Source organism: Neolamprologus brichardi, chromosome 12 (assembly GCF_056152115.1).
Source record: "Neolamprologus brichardi isolate AB-2024 chromosome 12, ASM5615211v1, whole genome shotgun sequence".
NCBI lineage: Eukaryota > Metazoa > Chordata > Actinopteri > Cichliformes > Cichlidae > Neolamprologus > Neolamprologus brichardi.
In genome coordinates this window covers 1675499-1697166 of record NC_142115.1, presented here as the reverse complement: position 1 = coordinate 1697166, position 21668 = coordinate 1675499, and the positions used below count along the sequence as shown (strand labels likewise).

At 42.7% G+C, this 21668-nt stretch overlaps 1 protein-coding gene across 2 annotated transcripts in view; it reads right to left on the bottom strand.

Moving 5' to 3' along the window:
- Positions 1 to 1519: 1519 nt before the first annotated feature.
- The window catches only part of nr6a1a (nuclear receptor subfamily 6, group A, member 1a), a 124972-nt gene continuing 104823 nt past the window's right edge, over positions 1520 to 21668 (bottom strand). For both annotated transcript variants that reach the window (XM_087848869.1, XM_035912879.2), the window contains 8 exons: positions 19265 to 19495; positions 14998 to 15053; positions 13991 to 14151; positions 13182 to 13412; positions 11959 to 12213; positions 8963 to 9084; positions 8730 to 8882; positions 1520 to 6518 (listed from right to left, as the gene is read on the bottom strand). In XM_087848869.1, the coding sequence (XP_087704995.1) occupies positions 6388 to 6518; positions 8730 to 8882; positions 8963 to 9084; positions 11959 to 12213; positions 13182 to 13412; positions 13991 to 14151; positions 14998 to 15053; positions 19265 to 19495 (1340 nt within the window). In that variant the 3' untranslated portion in view covers positions 1520 to 6387. The remainder of the gene's footprint in view (positions 6519 to 8729; positions 8883 to 8962; positions 9085 to 11958; positions 12214 to 13181; positions 13413 to 13990; positions 14152 to 14997; positions 15054 to 19264; positions 19496 to 21668) is intronic.

Below are 21668 nucleotides of genomic sequence, written 5' to 3'. Positions count from 1 at the left end.
TCTGCTCTACAGTTTACAGCCCAAGTCACGATACGAGGGATTTATTATGAGCCAAAGAGCCGACAGGACACTGGGTCTTTATTCCCATCATTAGACAATCATAAAGTAAAATACTGCAGTTATTGAGGTTTGTTTGTAACAAATAACAAACCTAATGTAATATTATACTTTTAAAATGTGATTTCTGAGTGATAAAGGTGAATATAATAAACTGCTTTATGTTACATTACTTTTATTCTATAAAGTGTTGCAAATGACACTATAAGTGATGATACATTTGGTATCCTGTGAGCTATTTTTTCAGTCTAATATAACCTGGTAAGATCGTAGACGTCTACTAAGCCGAGCAAAGAAAGTAAGAAAACTTGGGTTTGATCATTGTTGTAACAATAAATCCTGCACAGCTGGAAAGCCTGTTGCTACATTTGTGAGGATGAAACAGTTCACTGTTGTTGTGATCTTCTGGTAACCCAGATTGTGCCTGTATGCTTCTTCCACTGAGGCCCGTTTGTCACAATGCATATACTAGTCAACAGCAGTTTAGATTTTATATCTGTACTGTATGAAGCTTTTAATTGGACCATAATTTATGTTTTGTACTACATTCTTTGTCTAACATACTGTGGAAACCAACAGCTCAGGAACCACAAACTCAAATGTGAGGAACGAGAGGCCAGGACCTGTGTGTGTGTGTGTGTGTGTGTGTGTGTGTGTGTGTGTGTAAACTGTAAACTAAAGTACCCCAAAGACTAAAATAAAACCCTTTTTGAAACAAGTGTACTATTTCTTTGCAGCTCGGTACAAAATGAGCCACAGTCCGATGCCGGTCCGGCCCGGTGGTCGGGGACCTCTGCTGTAACCCAGGACAGTCTGTCAAAATCCACATCGCCATGGTTTTGCCACGATGGTTCAGTGCTCTCCATGTTGTGACAGATTAGTATTTAAAATCATTTCTTTTAACACTCCAGTGCTGTGTGGTAATGAAAGAGTCGATCAGCACGCTCGGGCTCAAACTATGAGCTTTGGTCATCACCATCTGAAACCACACTTCATGAATGGCTCTGACTGTGACACTGTAGTACACAATCATTAAATATTACCGACTCCGGTGGGCAACATTCAATTCAATTCAATTGTATTTATATAGTGCCAAATCACAACAAAAGTCACCTCAAAAATCTAATATTTTATTCAGTAACACATGAAACTAGTGACTCAGACCATAAACTCACCACTGACCTGCTGTAGTTTTAGCTGCTGTTACTCAAACAGCAGCTGGATGGTGAATGTGGGATGAGTCTGTTTCTATATGTGCAGGGTTCGGGACCCGGATGGATAAGAAATATTTTAAAGCTGCATTTATGAAACAACGGCAGGAAAATGATTGTTATCAGCACATTATATTTAAAGATTGCTTAAAAATAAGTATTTGTTGCCATGACTTGCAGTAAATGAGCAGACCTGGCATGTTCCAGGCTGAAACACACTTTGTGTTTATCCTAATAATACTATCTCGCTGTGAACAACACACTGGAGTACACGAAGCAGAAGGTCAGGGACAAACGCATCCAAATTCCCGTCCCCTCGGCTCTTAACGGCAGACCTTCTGCCTATCAGTGACTGAATGCAACACGCTCTCATTAGTTTCTATCATCTTCCCCGTAGAAAAGCCAAGAAACTGGAAGTTAGCCCGAGTGCACTTGCATAATGTTCACATTTATTTAGTTTCAAGTCCTAACACATTCTAAACATGCTTTTAACACATAATGGATCACATTCTTCACAGGTAGTTAAAGTAACAGAGCAGACAAGAGATTTCTGAAGAGAAAAGACATAAATGGCGTTTCAGTTTCTGATGAGTGTGTATGAATCGGTTTGTTCCCTGAGATGTGTTGCCGGTGTGCTCCTCGTGTGCCTGTAACAAAGCGCTGACAGCTGGACACCTGCTGTCTGTCTAAAGTGTGTCAGTTACAGCGAATTAGGGGATGGAGCTCCATCCAGGACGAGCAATATGGGCCTAAATGTCTATTTGTGTGTGCGTGTCTGCATAAAAACACAACGCTCCAGGCCCACCAACATGTATGAAGTCAGTTTGAACAGGAATCCCTAATATGGTCATCTCTGACTCTGGTTTAGAAGCCACACCCACTTGCTGTTCTTAGATGAAAACTAAAGGGACGAGCGTTATATCGAAAGTGTGGTGAATACAAGCTGTTTCTGTAGGAACGTGACTTACAAATAAGTTGATGGCGTTAACGGCCGTTTAACAGCAGGACAGCGAGCCTGGGTGTGTGTCCAGCCCCAGAGCTCACACCACGGCGGTCTGTCCAGCTGTGGTCACAGTGTTACAGTTACACGAGTGAGCAAACCGGAGGAGGAGTCAGCCTGAGCACAGTTACATCCTGCGATTGACAACTGATCACATGCAGCACCGGCTGCTGTGGTATAATACTGAGCGTGTTCTCTGCTTCACCAATCAAACACGCATGTGCACGCACACACAGGATTATCACGGTATGGCGAATACAGCAAATTCAACAGATAATGATGCATATTTGGATAAGGTCAACGTGGAAAAATGCAACACTGGTTAACTTCAGCAAGAACACAACACATGAAGGCTTAATCAGTGCACTGACATTGTCATTGACATTCGTTCATCTTTGGTATGTGATTTTTGATAACAGGGTAGGAGTGAAATATAAGATGATGCTAACATGAAACAGCTCATTAAAAAAAAGAAACAAAAGAGGAAGAGCGTCCCTAAAAGTACCTGAGGTAGAGTACGAGGCTACGAAGAAGAAAACAAGTGTTGGTGGTTCACATGTGAGGTCAACTCATAAAAAACATCGGTGTAATGAACATGAAATACAGAGGTAGTTTAGAAACGACACATCCCTTTGTCTGCACACAACCAATACAAACACAGAAAGTGAAAAAAGACACCAGCGTGGGTGCATCAAACTGTAACGTCGAACAAGTGAGAGTGCTGCCAGTAAAGATGGGATTCACCGCTGATAAGCAGATATTGTTTGGCATCACATTAGAGGAGAAGCCCCTCAGATCCTGCTCCACTGTCAGATCTCAGTGATGTTCATTCCTCCAGTCATTTTGCAGCCTGACAGGGTCTCTGAGTGCCGTTTCATCACAGTGAGACCTTTGGTACACAGAAGTGTCCTGAGATGCTGTGATCTAAAGGGTCGGCTCACCAAAACTACACGATAATGTAATCTTGTCAGATAGTTTGGTTGAATGTTTTCAGTTAATACATGTGGAGGAATGCTGCCTCTACATGTATGTTTTTTTAAAACACAACACTATCAGTTGTTTGGGAGGGAGGCAGCTATCTCGAGCTAGAAGCCAAACCTTTCAGCAGCGCTAAAGGCAACATTAAATGGTTTTGTTCATCTCTGCAGAATCTGAACATCCAGCAGTTAGCCAGCGACCCGAGAAGGGTCAGGGCTGTTTTTATACAACCTGAAACAAAACTGAAGAATTTAAACATCTTAGACTTTCTGAAAATGTGGACCCGAGTGGTTCGCTGGTGCATAGTAACCTGGTTACCATGGTAACTGTTAGGTTCACATCTAAGATTAACTTTGGACCCTAAGAGTTTATCAAACTGTGCTCGTCTGGCACGCGGCTCAAACGTAACCCTACCCCCGTGCGGTGTGCTGGTCACCTGATGGACGAACACGAGACGGCGCCACAGCACAACATTTGAGGTTTAAACGGTTTAAAAATCCAAAATGTCAGCAGCGTGCATGTAAAGCATTGCTGACAAAGCCTGAGTAATACTTTCTTTAATGAACACAGTGAACAAGTGAACGCAAACAACAACAATGAAGAAATCAGCCAAAGAAAATGATAGGTGTTGTCTTCACTCCAAATCAAACCCAAAAAAGCTAAAAAGACATTCTTAATTATAAACTACAAAAGGTACATTAAAGCATTCAAAAAAATCAAAAGAGGCTAACTGAAGCATTACAAGAAGCAACGCTGGATTGGACTGTGGTTTCGTTAGGCTGCGCACGATGGGAGGGAAGCCGTGACATCGGAAAGATGCCGCCGCCTTTTGCTTCGTCCGTCATCAATGCCGAGAGCTTTAGAAAACCTGCCCTGCAAACTAATCCCACTTCCACTGAAGGGGAGTGTGGGTGGGGTGGGGACCGTGAGGGGAATAAAGTTGAAACAACAAAAAACAAAAACACCTTTCTACAACAGGACCTACAACGTCCTGGAAGCTACATCTACTAATACTACAAGTTCGTCAGTATGGTCACTGACGAACTCCTGAATGCAATACATAACACTCACTTTACCCTGTATATATCCAGGTCAGCAGGGACCTGAGAGAGGAACACGTTGGGTGGGCAGTGGCCAAGATCAAGGGTTAAGGTCTCCAAACCTCACTGTCGTGTGCAAAAAAGGAAGTGGTTGCGGGGACTGCGCTTTGTCTGCATTTCAAATGACGCAAATCGTGAAATGGCCAAAAAAGACACTTCAAGTGATCGGAAATGATCATCTCACACTTTAAAAATAAAGACCATTTCTCTGTGGCTACACTTTTTAAAACGACGTGCATATCTGTGGGTATGCAAGCCAGGGGTATATCCCCTAAAATTCTCCAAACCTGGCCTAAACTGATTGAGTCGATCACACCGAGTCCACTTACGGCTGGATTAAAGCGACTAGACGTTCAACTTTAAGCCAGTTCTGCATAAATGATATTTTCACTTTCATCTCATTTAAAAACAGTCGGACCGTACCTGGATGTCCACGCGGCCTGATGCCCGTGGAAACCAAGTGTGGTCGGATTTACATTCTACATCTAAAAACGTTTGATTGCCCTTCAAAACTGGCCAATAGAACTTTGAAGTTTTGAAAAATCGAAATGAACCTCTTTAGCAAAACGGATGGATCAATAAACACTGATTCTTTTAAATGGTTGGTTTCAGTGGGTGCCACTAAGATGGGCAACACCAAGCAGCCACAACATCAAAACCCCGGACAGGTGAAGTGACCAGTAATCGTTACCTTGTTACTATGCAAAGCTCTGCTGGGAGAGCTTGAGTGTGCAGCCAACAAATATAGGGTTAGGGTTACAATAACATCCAACCACCCAAATAAAAAACCCAACGCTAACCTTGGGTAATCAGTAATGTGGTGTTTGATAAAAATGATGGCGTGCCCCGGTACCAGCTGTCTCCCCCGGGACTAGGGGAAGGCGTGGTTTGTTCACCTGCTCTCCAAAGTCCTCAAATTGAATCAAGCTCAAAATTCAACCTGCAGGAAGCGTTATCGTGACGCGACCCAAATGTGCCAACACATCAGAAACCTCCCCGATATTTCAATGTTGTGGCTGATCGGTGTGTGTCACTTTCACCCGTGAAGCTCGCACATTTTTAACCACATATACCCAGCTGTGTCGAGAGCAGGTGGAAATGCACCATCTTCTTGGCAATGAAGAGCCATCATGTCTGCTCTGTGCGTATGTGTGCACGCGAGAAAACGCGCATGTTTGCAATGAAATGTGGAACTTTTCTGTCCTGCAGAGCGTCTCGCCTCTGAAACAGACTGATTCATTTCTTATCCTCGTCCTTCACGGATAAGAAAAGGGTTTTGTTGAGCTGTCAGCTCCCTACCCATCAGCGGGCGCTTGATATAATCTTTGCATAACACTTTGGTCAAGAGAGAAACATAACAAAAAGAAAAACAGCAAACCTAGCTATCCGCCCTTCCCCTGCAATAAAGCCTTACATCCCTAGTCTATGATTGTTAAAAAATACCCGTATGCTCCTATTCGATGATCCCACAGATCCAACAACTGCCACCTTAACTCATGGAATGTTAAACTGACAAGACCGCCTCCTAAAAGCAGGATGTCTGAGTACTTTTGCTAATTCATTTTGCATTTTCAAACAAAAAACTGTTTTTCAGACTGATTTATGCAGCTTCTTTGAACATTCATCTCTGATTGAGGTACCAAAGCATCCACAGGGTTTTGGTTTAGACTGGGCAACTCTTCATTTAACAGTAAGAAAAGGTACCTGAAAATAGCAACAACATCTTCCTGAGGTAGTCTCAAAACACTCGTCGCGCGTGCCTAGGCGCCCCATCTGTATAAAATAAACTCTTTTAAAGTCTAGCTCTAACAATGGCAACACTGACACATGGAGCAAAATGGAAACACGCTTGTAAACTCCAAAGACCAATGCATCTACGAGCATTTGTTTTGTACAGAAGCATGTGCACAGTGTAAATCAGAATACATTCAGCTCTGTCGTGTAATAAATATATAAAGAAAAAAGTTACAAAAAACAAACTAGCTGCTTGTCACATTCACGAGAGGGGAGACCAGTCCTCGACTCGGGTGTCGGGGAGGGTTTAGTTTCCGGTGGAGTCGGTCACGCAGGGCGACGGGCCGGTCCTGTAGCTGGTCATGCTGGATTTGCAGGAGTGCAAGACTGCTTTGAACAGCAGAGGGAGCTGCTCCAGAGGGACGTTCACCAGCTTTGCTGAGAAGAAACCCGAGACACACGGCACTTTAGTTCATGATTAGCTTAGCTTCTGTACAGCCGACATTTTCATTGGTCACAGTCGTGTCCAGGAGGCAACCTGCGAGACAAATGAAGCAGACCCAAGTGCCAAATGCTGCAGTTCCTCTGGCGGCCACTAGAGGCTGGCTCCAGCAGTGTGCCCAGCTCGTGTTAAACAGGTTACGTGTACAAAATCTAACTACCTTTCTTTGTCACAATTTTTACTGAGGCCATTTACTTTTTTAGAACTTATGAAGCTGGTTTTGGTTCAGTTACGTCTACTTTACAGTTGGTCATGGTCAAAATTAGGACTGGGCGATATATCGAGTTTTTTAAAAATATCGATATATTTTTATACGAGATATAAGATGTGACAACATCCTTTATATCGATAGTCTATGTTACATTATAATTATACTTGTGGAGCCACAAGTTTGCCTCTCTTTCGTCTACTTTTGTCTCTACCCAACGTTACTCCGCCTCGCCTTCACTGAACACAACTCCCCCTCCTCCCCCATCGCTTCACCTGCAGGCAGCGACAAGATGGACACGGCAAATCTCCGTTAACGAGTTACTGCGCATCGCCCCGTGCGTGGGGCTGGACGGCGTCAACGTGCTAACGAGCTAACCACGCTAATGAGCTAACCACGCTAACAAGCTAACCGCGCTAACGAGCTAACCACGCTAACGAGCTAACCACGCTAACAAGCTAACCGCGCTAACGAGCTAAACACGCTAACGAGCTAACCGCGCTAACGCCATGCAGCCCAGAGGCGCTGCACAGCCTAAAATCCTTTCATTTTCTCAAAAATCGACAGCGCGCCTTTTGTATGAATTCTGGTTGTGCTTGATGACCGCGAACCGATTTTATGTGGAACACGGCGCTCAGCAATCTGTCAAAAAATATTTTAGTACGACTTTGGTAAGCTACAGAGCTGCACCGGCTTGACGGATTGTCGGGGCATTACGGCTACCGAGGAGCCTCGCGGAGTGATACGTACTGTGCGTCAAGGTAATATTACCGTATTGTGTGTATATAAGGACCATAAATGGCACCTGAAGCGGATTTCAAACTCCAGGCTGTCAGTCACGCAGTAGAAGTTGGGAACAGAGCAGCTGTGTGTCTATGTTATTATGCTCAGAGTCTGTTAGTTTACATTTTGACTGCACAATTGTGAGCTCTTTGTTATGCACAAAAACAACATAGTTTTCTTTTATTTATGGAGCATTATTATTTAATAAATGCTCATAATTTATTTTTTGAGTAATTATTTACATGTACATGTCTATGCTGTATGTTAATAAAAGTGCCTGTGTGACATCTGGGACACAGCTTTGACTAAGAACTCTCTTTTTGTTCTTACTTTATGGCTTTAAAAAAAATATTGAGATATGAATTGTGGGTCATATCGCCCAGCCCTAGTCAAAATTACTGGCAGTAGCATTTATTTCACAGTTTTTATTTAGATTACTTGTTTCGACCAATCATTCAAAAAACCTATTTATCCAAAGGTTTGGCCATGATTGCATTTATTACCAGAAAAATGAAAAGTTGATTGTGTTTGATTTAATTAATAAGCTAAAACAAAAGTAACTAGATTGTGATTCAAGCTTTAACCCATCAACATGATCAATACTTGCCAGAATTTCAAAATGTTATGGACAGCTTTTTAAAATTAACATTGTTGTTAAAAAGAAAAAAGCCAAATGTATCAAATGGAATACAAAAAATAAACCATAAGCAACATGATATAGCAAAATAAAAGTTGTGGATTTTGTTATAAGGGTTATTAAACATCTCAGCTCCAAAAAATCTGAATTTTCTGGCTATTTTTGATGGGTTGGGTCTTACAGGGTTAATGCACTTATTATAGTTTGTCTTAATAACAAAAGCCATGCTTTCTTTTATCCCATTAGCTCAAATAATTTAACCAAATAATTCATTAAACATAAAATTTTGCAACGGTTTTTGTAATTTCAGTGTTTTTCCCCAAAGACAAGGCACTGTAGAGGGCGGGGAACAACACAGGTCGTAAGGGCACAAACTGAAACACAGGCTTTTCGACTTTCATGGCTGAATATAAATCGGTGTGGCACAACACACTGGATAGTATCACATGTTTGTAGCTCAAACAAACTAACATATGAGTATCTGAGTGCATTTCTAAAGTCAGTTCTTTGAGGCCTTACTTGAGATGCAGCGGATGTCCGGCAGGCACATCATGATCTCAGGGAAGCGTTTAGGCTGCAGTGGGTACTTGGACTCGATGTAGTCCTGACACACACACCAGTAGCGTTTATTCAGCTGCTCAAGCTGGGAGATGTTGGACAGTCCTCTGATATCTGTGGAGCAGAAACCATCACAGTCAAGCGGGGAAGGTCGCGATGGCAAAAAGTCAACACGCTGGAGACTTTGTTGTTACCTTGATTGAGGAAGTTGATGGTTTTCATACAGGCGTACTCCTCATTGCTGATCTTTAACTGGTGGAGTTTGCGAAACAGAATGATCAACCTCTCCATTACTTCCATCCCATCCTCGCTGAATCTGAGGAATCACACACAGACCTGTCAGGTAAGCTGGAAACTGCAGATCTATGAAGCTAGACGGTGCCTTTAATGCTCCAACTCAAACCATGATACTTATGTGGGTTTGCTGTCCTCACTACAATCCACATAAAAAGAGAAGACAAAAATCCCCTCAGCACCACTATCTTAAGCTTCCATGCTTCGATGGACAAGGCAAAGAAAATGAGGGAGGAAATATGTCAGATCTATTAAAAGTGCTTAAAGCGTCCTGCTGATTCCACAGCTTTTTGAAGAGAAGATTCATAAGTTCATTCCACGTTTTAAACATCAATTTTCTGCCTTGCACTTCTAATCTCTTTCACAAACTTCAACAATGCCACTGTAAATCAAACGTCCACGTCTAAAACCACTAAACTGTGGGCAAATTGACTGAAGCAGCAGAGTTATATTAGGAGAATGTGTCAGAAGGTCACATTATACATGTTTGATTTACACAGGAACACTCCCCCTCTTCCCCCACGCATCCTTTTCTACTTCAAGTGAAACAAGCGTATATAGTGCACATGCCAGACAGTGCTAGCCACAGCTCAGCTCTGAGGAGGCCTCCTGTTCACGGACCACTTCACTGGGCCTCACCCAGCAATAACACTTGGAGAAAAATATTAAGCCCTTTTAGAGATGATGAGCTCACAAAGTGAAACATCTTGGCTGTGCAGAGGGAACGTTGAATTCCTGATTGCTGTTCTCATTTCTACTGAAATACTGAATTAGCACAGCTCCCAGAGACTAAAAAGAAACATTTAATATCGTATAGTGAAACAGCCCTACTGTGACTGCTGTGGGTGAGGCTGAATTACCAAAACAGAACGAATGAATGAAGTTTCTTTCTGCTACGTATCAATGTCAAGACTATAGAATAAGGCTACGTCCACATGTACCCGGGTATTTTTGAAAACGCAGATTTTTCTATGCGTTTGCACCTTTCGTCCACACGTAAACGGCGTTTTTGGTCACTGAAAACGGAGATTTCTAAAAACTCCGGCCAGGGTGGATATTTTTGATAACTCAGTTTTTGCATTTACGTGTGGACGAGAAAGACTGAGAAAACGCAAAAAACGCAGCGTCAAAGGTGTGCGCCTTTTTTGACGTCGCACTGTGCGCCACGTTATTGTTTCGGTGAAATGAATTTCTACAATACTGTTACTGTTACTTGTTCTCTCTGCAGTGTTTAAATGCTTACATATACACACACAGTTACTCCACACATACGACTCGGTTCTGCTTCTATGCCCCAGCTTTGTTTACTTTTTCCCACCGAGGCTTCTAGACTTCTGATTGGCCAACATATCTACAGGTTAGGAATATAGCGCCACCTGCTGCTTTGGCATGTTCCTAGCAGCGTTTTCCTTCATTTCTGCCTTTACGTGTGGATGGGATTATTTTTTAAAACGAAAACGGAAAATCTCCGTTTTCAAAAATACCCGTGTACGTGTAGACGTAGCCTAAGATCACTTGTTGTTGTTCTTGCTTGAGCTACTTAACTTTAGTGTCTGGAAAGGTTACTTTTAAAGTAGTCTCTGTTACAAAGTTACAATATAGTAATTCAGAAGTTCTCTACTGCTAAAAGCTAGCATAGAAGTTAGCATAGAAGCTAGCATAGAAGTTAGCATAGAAGCTAGCATAGAAGTTAGCATAGAAGCTAGCATAGAAGTTAGCATAGAAGCTAGCATAGAAGCTAGCATAGAAGTTAGCATAGAAGCTAGCATAGAAGTTAGCATAGAAGCTAGCCTTGGCTGTTTCTGCACTGTCACCTAAACAGTTAGCCGCCTTAACAACTCCTTAACTGCTGGATAATATTTTGATTATTGATGACAGAAAACAATATGAAAACATCCACAATCTAAAGGTCATTGTCTGTGCCAGCTACCTAGCTTGTTAGTGACACAAACAGAGGACTGGATGAGGCTTACATAATATGTACAAAATATGCCAGTTCAATATTCAATAGTAATGGTAATAGTAACAACTGATTTATGTTGCTAACCCAGTAAAGTGTAACTGTAACATTCGCAGAAGGTTCTACAAAAAACTATTATTGTAGAGTTTTTACAAATGATTTGAATTACAGTTACAAAGTTACAAACAGCTGTCTTGTTATAATACCAGCACACAAATAGCAATGTAAGCCATCATTCGGAGCCCTATTGTCTTGCCTTTGCTTATAGACCTGCTTTAGAAGTTAGCTAGTTGCTAACTCTATCAGTTGTCTGCTAGCGGGTAAACGTACAGCTCTTTCCCTAAAAAGAGAAAACAGCCGTGGCTGAAACGAGGTTTCTCAGAGCAGTAAGTGAAGCACAGCTGACTGCAGCTTCTAGTTTGGTAAAAGCACGTCAATGCAGAAATGCCATAACGGCCACCAGATGGCGATAGCTGTAGCTGCAAAAAGACTTGACCTCTGTAAACACTTTCCTGATGAGTTTTTTGGCCTTTATTGAACAAAAATAATGTCTCTTTTGGAAATATAAGTAATTCTATGCTTCAACAAGAAGGGTTCAACTTGCTCATTGGCTAATGACACTGATTAGCCAATGAGCAAGCAGACCTGCCCCTCCTCGTGACGAGTTATTGTTGTCTGTTTGTTTTTTAAACCACGGTGATGATGGTAAAACAAACTAGAGCTCAGAAACCAGTGGACGACGTCACAGTGTCCATCTTTTATATCGTTTCTTCTGTGCACCTCTGAGAAGCTCAGGGGAGGTATCTAATAGTTATAAACTCAATGGAGTAAATGTAGGTGTTTTGTGGCTATTCAATAATTCAACTTATTCTAAAGCTCATAAACAAAAGACCCCGATTGTTTTCTCCTTTTGCTCTTTAAGCACTCGCCACTCACCCCTGAACCTCGTCGTCAGATGGCGTGTACTTTGCTGTGATGTCGGCCAGCTCTCCAAAGATCTGGCCGCTGTAGATAGTGAGGCAGGAGAGCAGGATGAGCTCCTGCCAGGTGGAGCTGAGCAGGCAGGTGTAGTCCTCTATGGAGAGCTCACAGAAGAAGGGCAGCTTCTTGATCCAGGAGATCTGGCGGAAGAGCAGCTCGTCTGCCAGACGGCACAGCAGAGCAAACAGCTCCACCTGTGTTACCTTGTACCTAGTGAGCAAACGATAATGAGACAGATGTGCGGTGGGCAGGAAAACTCTTATCATGTCAAAATGGGCCTGACGTGGCTCAAATCAGCATCCCACTCCACAACACAGCTGTAGTTCACTTATTCCTGTTTCACGTCCCTCACAGATGTAATCAGAAATTTTCAGCACTTTCAAAATCACAAACCTTTCTAATTTTGACAAAGAAATGTCAACAGAGCACTTCTAACTTTCATACTAGAATTAGTTTGTGATAAAACGCTGATCATGGTCAGGATTATTATCCCAGTGAACAACAGAGCTTTTCATTGAGCCACAGCACAAACCGTGTTTCATCTTCCAGTTTACACGCACTATAAAAACGTTGGCAGCAGTTTGAGCTGCCACATGAAAATGCATCAAGCCAAAAACAAATCACTTTAGACTTGGAGGGGAGAAACGAATAAAGCAAAGAGCTCACAGGAGTAGCTCCACGTTAGCAGAAGAGACTCCTTCAAGCCAAGAATGCTGAGGGCAATCCTCAAATAACACTAAACCAGAGTTGTTTGGTCACAGGGACACTGCTAGTGTTTGTACACAGGAAGAAAAGGCAACCCTGCTGTGGGGATGCTTCAGTGTATGTGGAAGTGGAAGAAATGATGAAGAAACCTCACACAGTCAGCTTCAACGACCAAAAACATGTGATCTCTGTGGCATGAACTTTATATTCACAGAATATCCTCCTGTTGGAGCGCCAGGCTCTCAAAATATTGACAGAGGTTCTCCACAAGAGCCTAATTCCTATTCCAGCACACCTGCATCTCACTTACCAAGGTAAATGGCAACGTTCACGACATACAATTAGACAAAGACTAACATGTTTGGTTTACTGGGACGGACTGTTTGCTACAAAATGATATCTAATTGAGAATTTTGCTTTCTGAAACCAGCTGCGCTCCTCTACACAACGCATAACGCTGAGTATGAACTCACTCTTCTTCTATAAGCATCGGAGTGGTCAGGGGGGCCAGCTCTTCAGCAGCCACCAGCTGCTGCACCAGAGGGTGGGGCTGTGGGTAGAGGTTGCGAGGCTGAGAGGCCAGAAGGCCAGACTGGGCGGCGTAGCTGAACAGGTGAGGCAAGAGCTGGTAGTGCGTGGGCATGGAGGTGTTGATGTACTGGTCCCGCAGGGCTGCCGTGTAGCCGTTCATTTCAGCGGAGCGACTGGAAGCACACAAAGGTCAAAGGTTACAGTAATGCAGATTTTGTTAGCATTGAGGGGACAAAAACAGGCTGCTCACACGTCGGGTTTGCATTTCTCACCCTGATGTGCTGAGCTTCCCCGATCGAACTCTTTGCATTTTTTCACAAACTTGCAGACTAAACTTTGCATTCTGGGCATGTGCACGAGCGCAGGCGACGCAGGCTTTCTGGCAAGGTTTAATTCCATCTTATAAAAAAAGAAAAGCCATCCCCTGAATAGTTTTCAGGCTGCTGAGATAAAACCTGATGTTTACACAAAATGAGACTAAAATAAACGCCATCATGCAAGTAGCTAGACAATATTTGTCCTTGATGAGTGCAGATAGACAATATGCTCGTCTCCAAGCGAGAACAGCAGATAGTGCGGCGAGCTCTTTGTGTTTGGTTGTGATCAGCGAGCCCGAGCTGCATGTTCAGGCATTCTGTGGCCGATGAATACTTTAACTAAAGTCTGGGAGAGATGGGAACGAGGTGTTAGACTGTCAGGGCCGGCTCGTTATCTCAAAGATGGGGCTGAGCGGGTGAGATCGACGACTCACTTGGACGACAGAGTGGAGGCAGGCGACGGCTGGTTGCCCTCCGAGGCGCCGTTGCTTGGCGAGCTGTGGTCGCTGTCGCCGTTGTTGCCCCAGGTGTGCTCCGGGGCGTCCTCCTTGAACTCCTGGCCTGACATGATCCGTTCGATCTCCTCCTCTGTTATCTAGAACACACACACACACACACACACACACACACACACACACAGGGAGGTTTGCAGCAGCACATCCATGCATGTGCATCAGTTCAATTGATCAGCACCAACTAACAGCACACGGCTTTTCATTAAAATGCTGAGGAGCAAGGACACAATCACATAATGACACAGAAAGAAAAGAGGCGTGTGTGTGTGTGTGTGCGCGGTTGATTGGATGATTCACACACTTAAAATAATAAGATGTGTGCAGGTCAGCACGAGCAGAAAACACAGACAAAAGCCATTCTGAAAGGCTTCAGCTCGCCTGCACATGCCGCGTCTCGTGTCTGAGGGAGGTCAATTCACCTTCATCTCCATCCGTTCATCCCAAATACTGCAACAGGCGTTTTCATTCCATATTCATGACAGAAAGGTCCCGCTTTCATTAAGGGCGCTGGTTCTTAATGGAAGCCGCGTTTCTCTGTTTTGACTCGTTCAATTGAGCCCGAATGAATCGAGCGCCTCCCTCCCCGTGAATAGCGGCTCAGTGGTACTTATCCTCATGTCACACATTTTTCTGACCATTTGTTCCCTCGCTTCATGTTAATAATAAAGGCGCCGCTGAATGGGGACTAATCAGCTGCTACACAATTACACAGATGATATAACAAGGTCAGGGCTCGCTCTCATTATGAGCATCCCCACGAGTAGGACTGCAGCACTCCAGCTCTGTGTTATTTAATGGCTTGTGATCTGAGTGGGTTTACTGTAAGCACAACTCCTCAGAGGCTGAGCCGCAGCGATGATGCTCAGGCTGACTCCAGGGAAAGGTCGGTGCGCACCACAAACAACACAATCCTTCAGTCCATTTACCTGCACAGGTCCAATGCTTTTGTTCCTCCCTCCGGGCATGCCGTCCTCTCTGATTGCTACATGTCAGAAAACAGGAAAAAGTCATTTGTTCCATTAAGCAAACATGATCAGTGTCACAGCGCTCCCTAGTGGCTAAAGCACATCACGCAAAACTGCCCCACCGTCCAGCTCCACATACAGCTTTCCTGCTGGTGGGCAGTCAGATTTTTTTGGTACACTTACAAGCAAATACATTTCATCTCATAGTCTTAGTGTGTGTGAGTTACAAAGTGTAGATAAAATCGCTGTGATTAGTCTGACTGGGTCTCATCTCCATTCTGAGACAGGCACTTGAAGAATAAGGCCATGAGGACAGTCACTTACAAGTTTTAGCCACATGGGGGCAGCACATGTCTGTGGAAGGAAAACTGCAGCTTAGATTGTGTGTGTGTGTGTGTGTGTGTGTGTGTGTGTGTGTGTGTGTCACTAAGCATTTCCAAAGTCCAGGAGGGAGAATTTATTGGTAGATTTGACACATTCAAGCGTTTCCAGGTTTTCAGAGACTTTGTGAGCAGCTGTTTGTTCAGCTCACAGATAAACGGAGCAAAGTCCAGCTCAGCCACTCAGCAGACATCTTAAAAACCTGATTCTGACACATCTAAATTACAGGGGCGGTTCACATACACACAGTCTGTAACCTCCTCATTTAGCCCATATAGTTTCAGTAACATATGAAATATGAATTTAGATTTTCTGTACTGTAGAGCAGCGGTCTCCAACCTTTTTTGCGCCACGGACCGGTTTATGCCCGACAATATTTTCATGGACCGGCCTTTAAGGTGTCGCGGATAAACACAACAAAATGAAACTAGTACCGGTACCGAAAAAAAGAAGATTTATTCATAACACACGTGAAAAGACCCAGGAAAACCGAGTTAACAATAAAAACGATAACAAAATAACGCTGAAAACTGATAAAAACCCTGAAAACTATACATTTCACACCTGAGCCTCAACTCTCGCGGCCCGGTACCAAACGACTCACGGACCGGTACCGGTCCGAGGCCCGGGGGTTGGGGACCGCTGCTGTAGAACCTTTTAATAAATAAAAGCCCAATAAGTACAAACATCTAGAAGCTTCTCCACATGAGGTTCTGTTACGTGCTTACATTTACACAAATCTGCACTGTGAACACATTTTTACCAAAAACTTAAACCTCATCTTTCAGCTGTTTTGACTAAACCGTTTAGCTCGTCTTGAATAAATAAAGTTATTTATTCATGGTGACGTACGGCATTCACACAATGATCTAAAATCAGTCAAGAAACATAACTTGAAGTTGAAAAATGAGGAAGTGTCACAGTAAGACGCCACACAAATTATTGTGCAACTCCAAAAAGTAGTTTGTGTCCACCACGAGACAGCAGGAGGCGTCGTCCACCTGGACACAGCGTTCACACTGCAGCCTGCCTTTGACTGTGACACTCAGAACAAAACAACTACACACTAACTACACACTCCAAACACGCTAAACATCACAAATCTCTCCCATCGATATCCCGACAACTTTGACCTCTTCCTAAACAACAAAGGTCACATTCAGCCATCGTTTTTGGATTGGTACATTTGTCCACCAATAGGAAAGGGGAAGCATTTTTCCTTGGTGTGTTGTTGTCGTTAGCGCGGCCATGTTCACTCTTCCTTCCTGCACTAAACATGTAGTATTTAGAAAAAAGCAGTGTGTGATGTTTTATCATGACTCTGGTGTAACGTGGCCGATCAGCAACATGTAGTTTAACTTGAACATAAGTTGAATCCTTTAAAAAACAGTTAAAAACTTTACTGTTTAAACAAGCTTTCTGTTGACCAATGCTTTTTACATTTTTATATTTTAATTTACATTTAAACTCTATATTGTGTTTATTGTGCATTTTGCTATTTATCATACTGTTTATTTTAATCTCTGTGTGCAGCGCTTTGTGACTAAATAAATAAACTTTACTTACTTACTATAAGTTAAACAGAGACTCAGCAGAGTTGCATCTTGTTACTGTGTCATCTTAAACCGGTCACATGACTTGCAGGCAGCGGCGTGTCCATCGACCCCAGAGGGTTAATAACAGCCCTTCACCCACGCCACCACAGCAGATCTACCCCTGCTAAATGAACTTTAACGATCACCAGGACAGATTCACTGACTCACCAGGTCAAATCTCATTTCAAAAAACAAACAAACAGGTTTGTAGAAGCTTCCAGAGCGAAACAGAAACTTTACATCCAAAAAGATTTCACGTCCAGACTAAATTCTTTGTCTTTGAGAGTTAATGACGGCACCGATTTATGTGAACGCCCCCAGATACGGGGCAAAACGCAGGAGGTCGGTTGGGCGTTGAGGCTTAAGAGGTTAACTGTAAGGTGGTTTTTGGAAAAGTGTAACTGAATATTGCTTTGGAATGAAGAACGTGACTGTCAGCAGGTAAAGCAGACTGCACACATGCTCTGTGAGGAATCATTAGCTACTAAGATGAATTACAGCATCTCTCAAACTGATTTTTTCATGTAATCATGTCATCCTTGGGTGGTGCAGCGGTGGCACTGTTACCTCCAGAGATGGGCAATCCAATTACTTTTTTCAAGTAACGAGTAAAGTAAGGGATTACTATCGCAAAAACGGTAATTAGATTACTGTTACTTTCCCGTAGGAACGCTGCGTTACTGCGTTACTAAAACCGTGATTTTTTTTGCGAGAATGTCTCATGACAGTGACGTAAGCGAGTGCGACGTTCGTGACAACAGCTGTGTGCAGATCAACAATGGATCATATATCGAGTGCAGAGAGAGTATGAGCGTGCAGTAGTAGCTACGACGTAATGGGAAACTCACAGAGAAACTCGCGGATTCTTCCACTGACCGCTGCACACCTGCACCAGGGTAAACCTCCGCCTACCCCACTCCTGCTTTACAGGTGAAAATAGAGCAACAGGACCGCTAGTCTTTGACTTTATTTATTTTCTGCTGTGTTTTACTTGCATCTATTTGAAAGACTGAGTGTAAACACACAAAATATTTTATTTTATGTGCTGGAATGTGCAGAAAATAGGTTTAAATATTAAACAAATTTCTTCCAGTCAGAGAATGTTGCAGATAATTAAATGTTTGCTTGATGCATAAAGTTAAAAGATTAAAACGAATAAAACAAGTTTTAAAAAGAGACTTTTCCATTTGATTACATTTTGTATGATGATTATGCAGAAAAAGTAGAATTGGGCTGAAAGATCTATCGCTTTATCACCTATTCAGGTTGTAAATCGTGTTTTTAAAAAGTAACTAAGTAATTAATTACTTTTGAAAATAAGTAATCACTAAAGTAACGGGATTACTTTTTTGGGGAAGTAATCAGTAATTAGTTACTGATTACTTTTTTCAAGTAACTTGACCAACACTGGTTACCTCACAGTCCTAGGTTCAACTCCGACGGCCGGACGGAGCCTCTTAGTTTCGACTTTGCATGATGTTTCTAAACTGGATGCTGGTGTGAATGACGGTCTGTCAGCGCTGCGACAGAGCGGTGGGATCAAACTACCAAACGTCCAGTTAATAGGTGACAGGAAACCTTTAATTTAAGCATTCATGCGGCCAATCCCAAACTCCCCCATGATGGTTGGGATGGGCTCGAGTCAGGGAACAGCATCGTCCATCCTTTAGGTGTGGATGGTTTAAACGTGTGGCCTCGTTGACTCAGGCTTGCTGTGGACATTCAGGGGAAGTGCTGCGTCTTCAACAGTGTTTAGGTGGCACAGTGACGTCCACGTGAATGCTTAAATCAAAGGTTGCCTGCAGCTCAGGAAGTGCAGCCGGTCACCTGCTGATTGGAAGTTTGGTGGTTCGATCCCCGCGTGCTCGCCAAAGTCTGCATGCCAAATATATCGTTGGTCAAGACGCTCCGATGGATGAAACAGAGGATCGAAAAAACTCGTGTGAATGAGGCAAAGTGTGTAAACTGCTTTGAGTAGAAAAGCGTTAAGAACCGTTTACCCTGTAACAAGATGATCAGTTCACCTACCGTTGGTTTCAGACTGACAGTGTACTGAAAAACTGCTAAAAGCAGAAAAACAAGGTGAAAGTTTGTGAAGACGTTTCATTTAAGAGGCCAGTCTTCAACTGCAGCACCTCTGACTCTTTTCTGGTCTACTTCTTTTGTCATTGATGCTTCATTGTTACCACAAATGTCAGACATTTATCACCAAACAAACGTCTGTTTTTGGTGGCTTGAAACATCTACGTTACCTTTACGGTTCATTCCCATCTGAAGGCACTTAAGCAGGCGGCAGTACTGGCAGCGGTTGCGCTGCTTGCGCGACATCTCGCAGTTTTTGTCGCGGCTGCAGCGGTACACGCGCTTGTTGCAGATGCTGCGCTTGAAGAAGCCCTTGCAGCCCTCGCAGGAGATGATGCCATAGTGCAGGCCTGTGGCGCGATCTCCACAGATAAGGCAAGTACGCTGGTCAGTTGGATCATCTGCAGAGGGAAGGAGAGTGGGCACAGGAGAGGGTTTAGAGCCATTTCCATCAGCGTCTTTACAGTAATTCATCTAAAGCTTAAAAATGGAGTGGGAGCAAAAACCTTGCTGAAGGCACACATTTTTAATTGAAATCACGAGGGCGGTGGGGCTTAAGTGCTAGCCAGGCACTGGATAATCCAAAGGATGCTTAAGCTCCAACTCTCGTTTAGTGAAAGTGGAGGTATAACAGGAAGTACGATGGAGAGGAATGTCTGCAGGTCTGAATTAGGACACAGCTGGTTTGTTTGCAGCCTTTCTCTCCTCTTCCCCACAGCAGTGTCTGATAAAAACACTTCTCTTACAAAACACCTGACGCTAACATAACACATTTCACAAAACCTGTTTCAGGTAACAATATGTGACAGTATTACTGTACCCAGCACCTGCTGCATCCTTAGTGTTAGCACAGATGTTCCACACAGGCTCAATCATTAACCTTCATCCTGTTTCCTTAACCCTTTAAGACCTACCATAGAACCAAGTCCACCAGAGCTTATATTATATGTTTACATGCTGTGGAGCCATTTTTGGGAGCATTTCAAGTTGCTATACATCAATACAACCATTACAGCCTAAATTTAATAATATGTCTGCATTAAGTGCATAGTAATTACATAAATTGCAAAAAAGTGCAATAAACTACATAAAAATTGAAAATCGTTTTTGTTTTTTTAACATATATTTCTAGTTAGAGAAATTTAAGAGGCTTATCCCTCAAAACTGTAAATACAAAAAAGTTGCACAAAATAGTTTCCCACCACAGGAAATTTATTTTGAGTGTCTTCATAGTTTTATTTTTGAAATACACCAATTTTTATACACTGCAGGAAAAACGAAAATAAATATTATGATGCAAATTTGCAAAAAAGCAGCATATGCATCAAAATAAACTATTTCCAGCAGTGCAATATGAGTCCTAAGCATCCCAGAAACCACACAGAAAGTCATAAAGTCAAAGATAACTTTTAAAAACACCAGTATAGGCTCACGAGGCCCTGATGGTAAAAAAACTACATTTCTGCAAAATGACATCACTTCCTGTTTTGGGCAGGTCATGGCGGACATGCGATAGTTCGCGCTGATGGACGTAGGAAGTGTTATGAACAGCTGATCGGATCGGCAAAGCGTGTTTCTGCAATATTATGTTTTTGTTGCTGCAAGTGCTTTTTATGCAGTTTTTGCAAAACTATATGTGGAAGGAAACTGTGACCGAGGACAAGCTGATGGCATAAGATGTAAGTACAACTCCTCCGGTTTCATATGCAAAAAAAATTATTGCGCTAGCTTACGTGGTTGCAGAGCTACAGGGATTTTAAAAAAGTTATGCAAAACAGAGCGTGCCCGCTCTGACCGGCTTTAAAGGGTTAAAGAGCAGTTTCAGCTGACTGCTTCAAACAATGAAAAGCAGTTAGGAAGGGAGGTGGTAGGAACACGTATTTGATGTTCTGGATAAAATGATGTCAAATCAAAGTGATACCAATGAGTGTTTGTAAGCCTGGTGTGGCAGCTGGCTGACTGTGAGTGAGGGAAACAGGAAATACAGCATGAAGGAGAGGAAGAGGATGAAAGAGCCAACACAGGAGCTTCCTCGTGAAGCTTCACTTTGTTAATCACAGAGCTGCTCTCAAACTGGAAAGACAGCAATTTGAGGAAGCTGCTGAAAATCTTTCCTTAATCCTGCATCTACCTCCAGGACACAGAACTCACATAATGAAGCTTAAGTTACAGCGCGTGTTCTCAGCTGCTGCAGAGCTAAGCCTCATCACACATAGACAGACACACACACACACACCAAAGAGCTGTTCTCCACCCTCCTCTATGAAGGACCAGGAGAGCCTCGCACACTGAAATACGAGTCATTTTGTTACTTACTGTTAATTGTGCGACAAATATAAATGACGTTTTCTTTTTTTTGTATTTTGACAAAAACATTATTGTAAATTTGGAAACTTAGTGGAAAATGTTTTTAAATTCTCAGAATTAAAAAATGATTCTTTTAAAAATGCAACAAAAAAAGAGAAATAAGTAAATGGATTTATAAAAATGAATTAGGAATACATGTTACTAATGAATAACTTTTGAAACAGAGTCTTGTAAAATAACAGCTGTCAGTTCATCCCGTGTACTAAC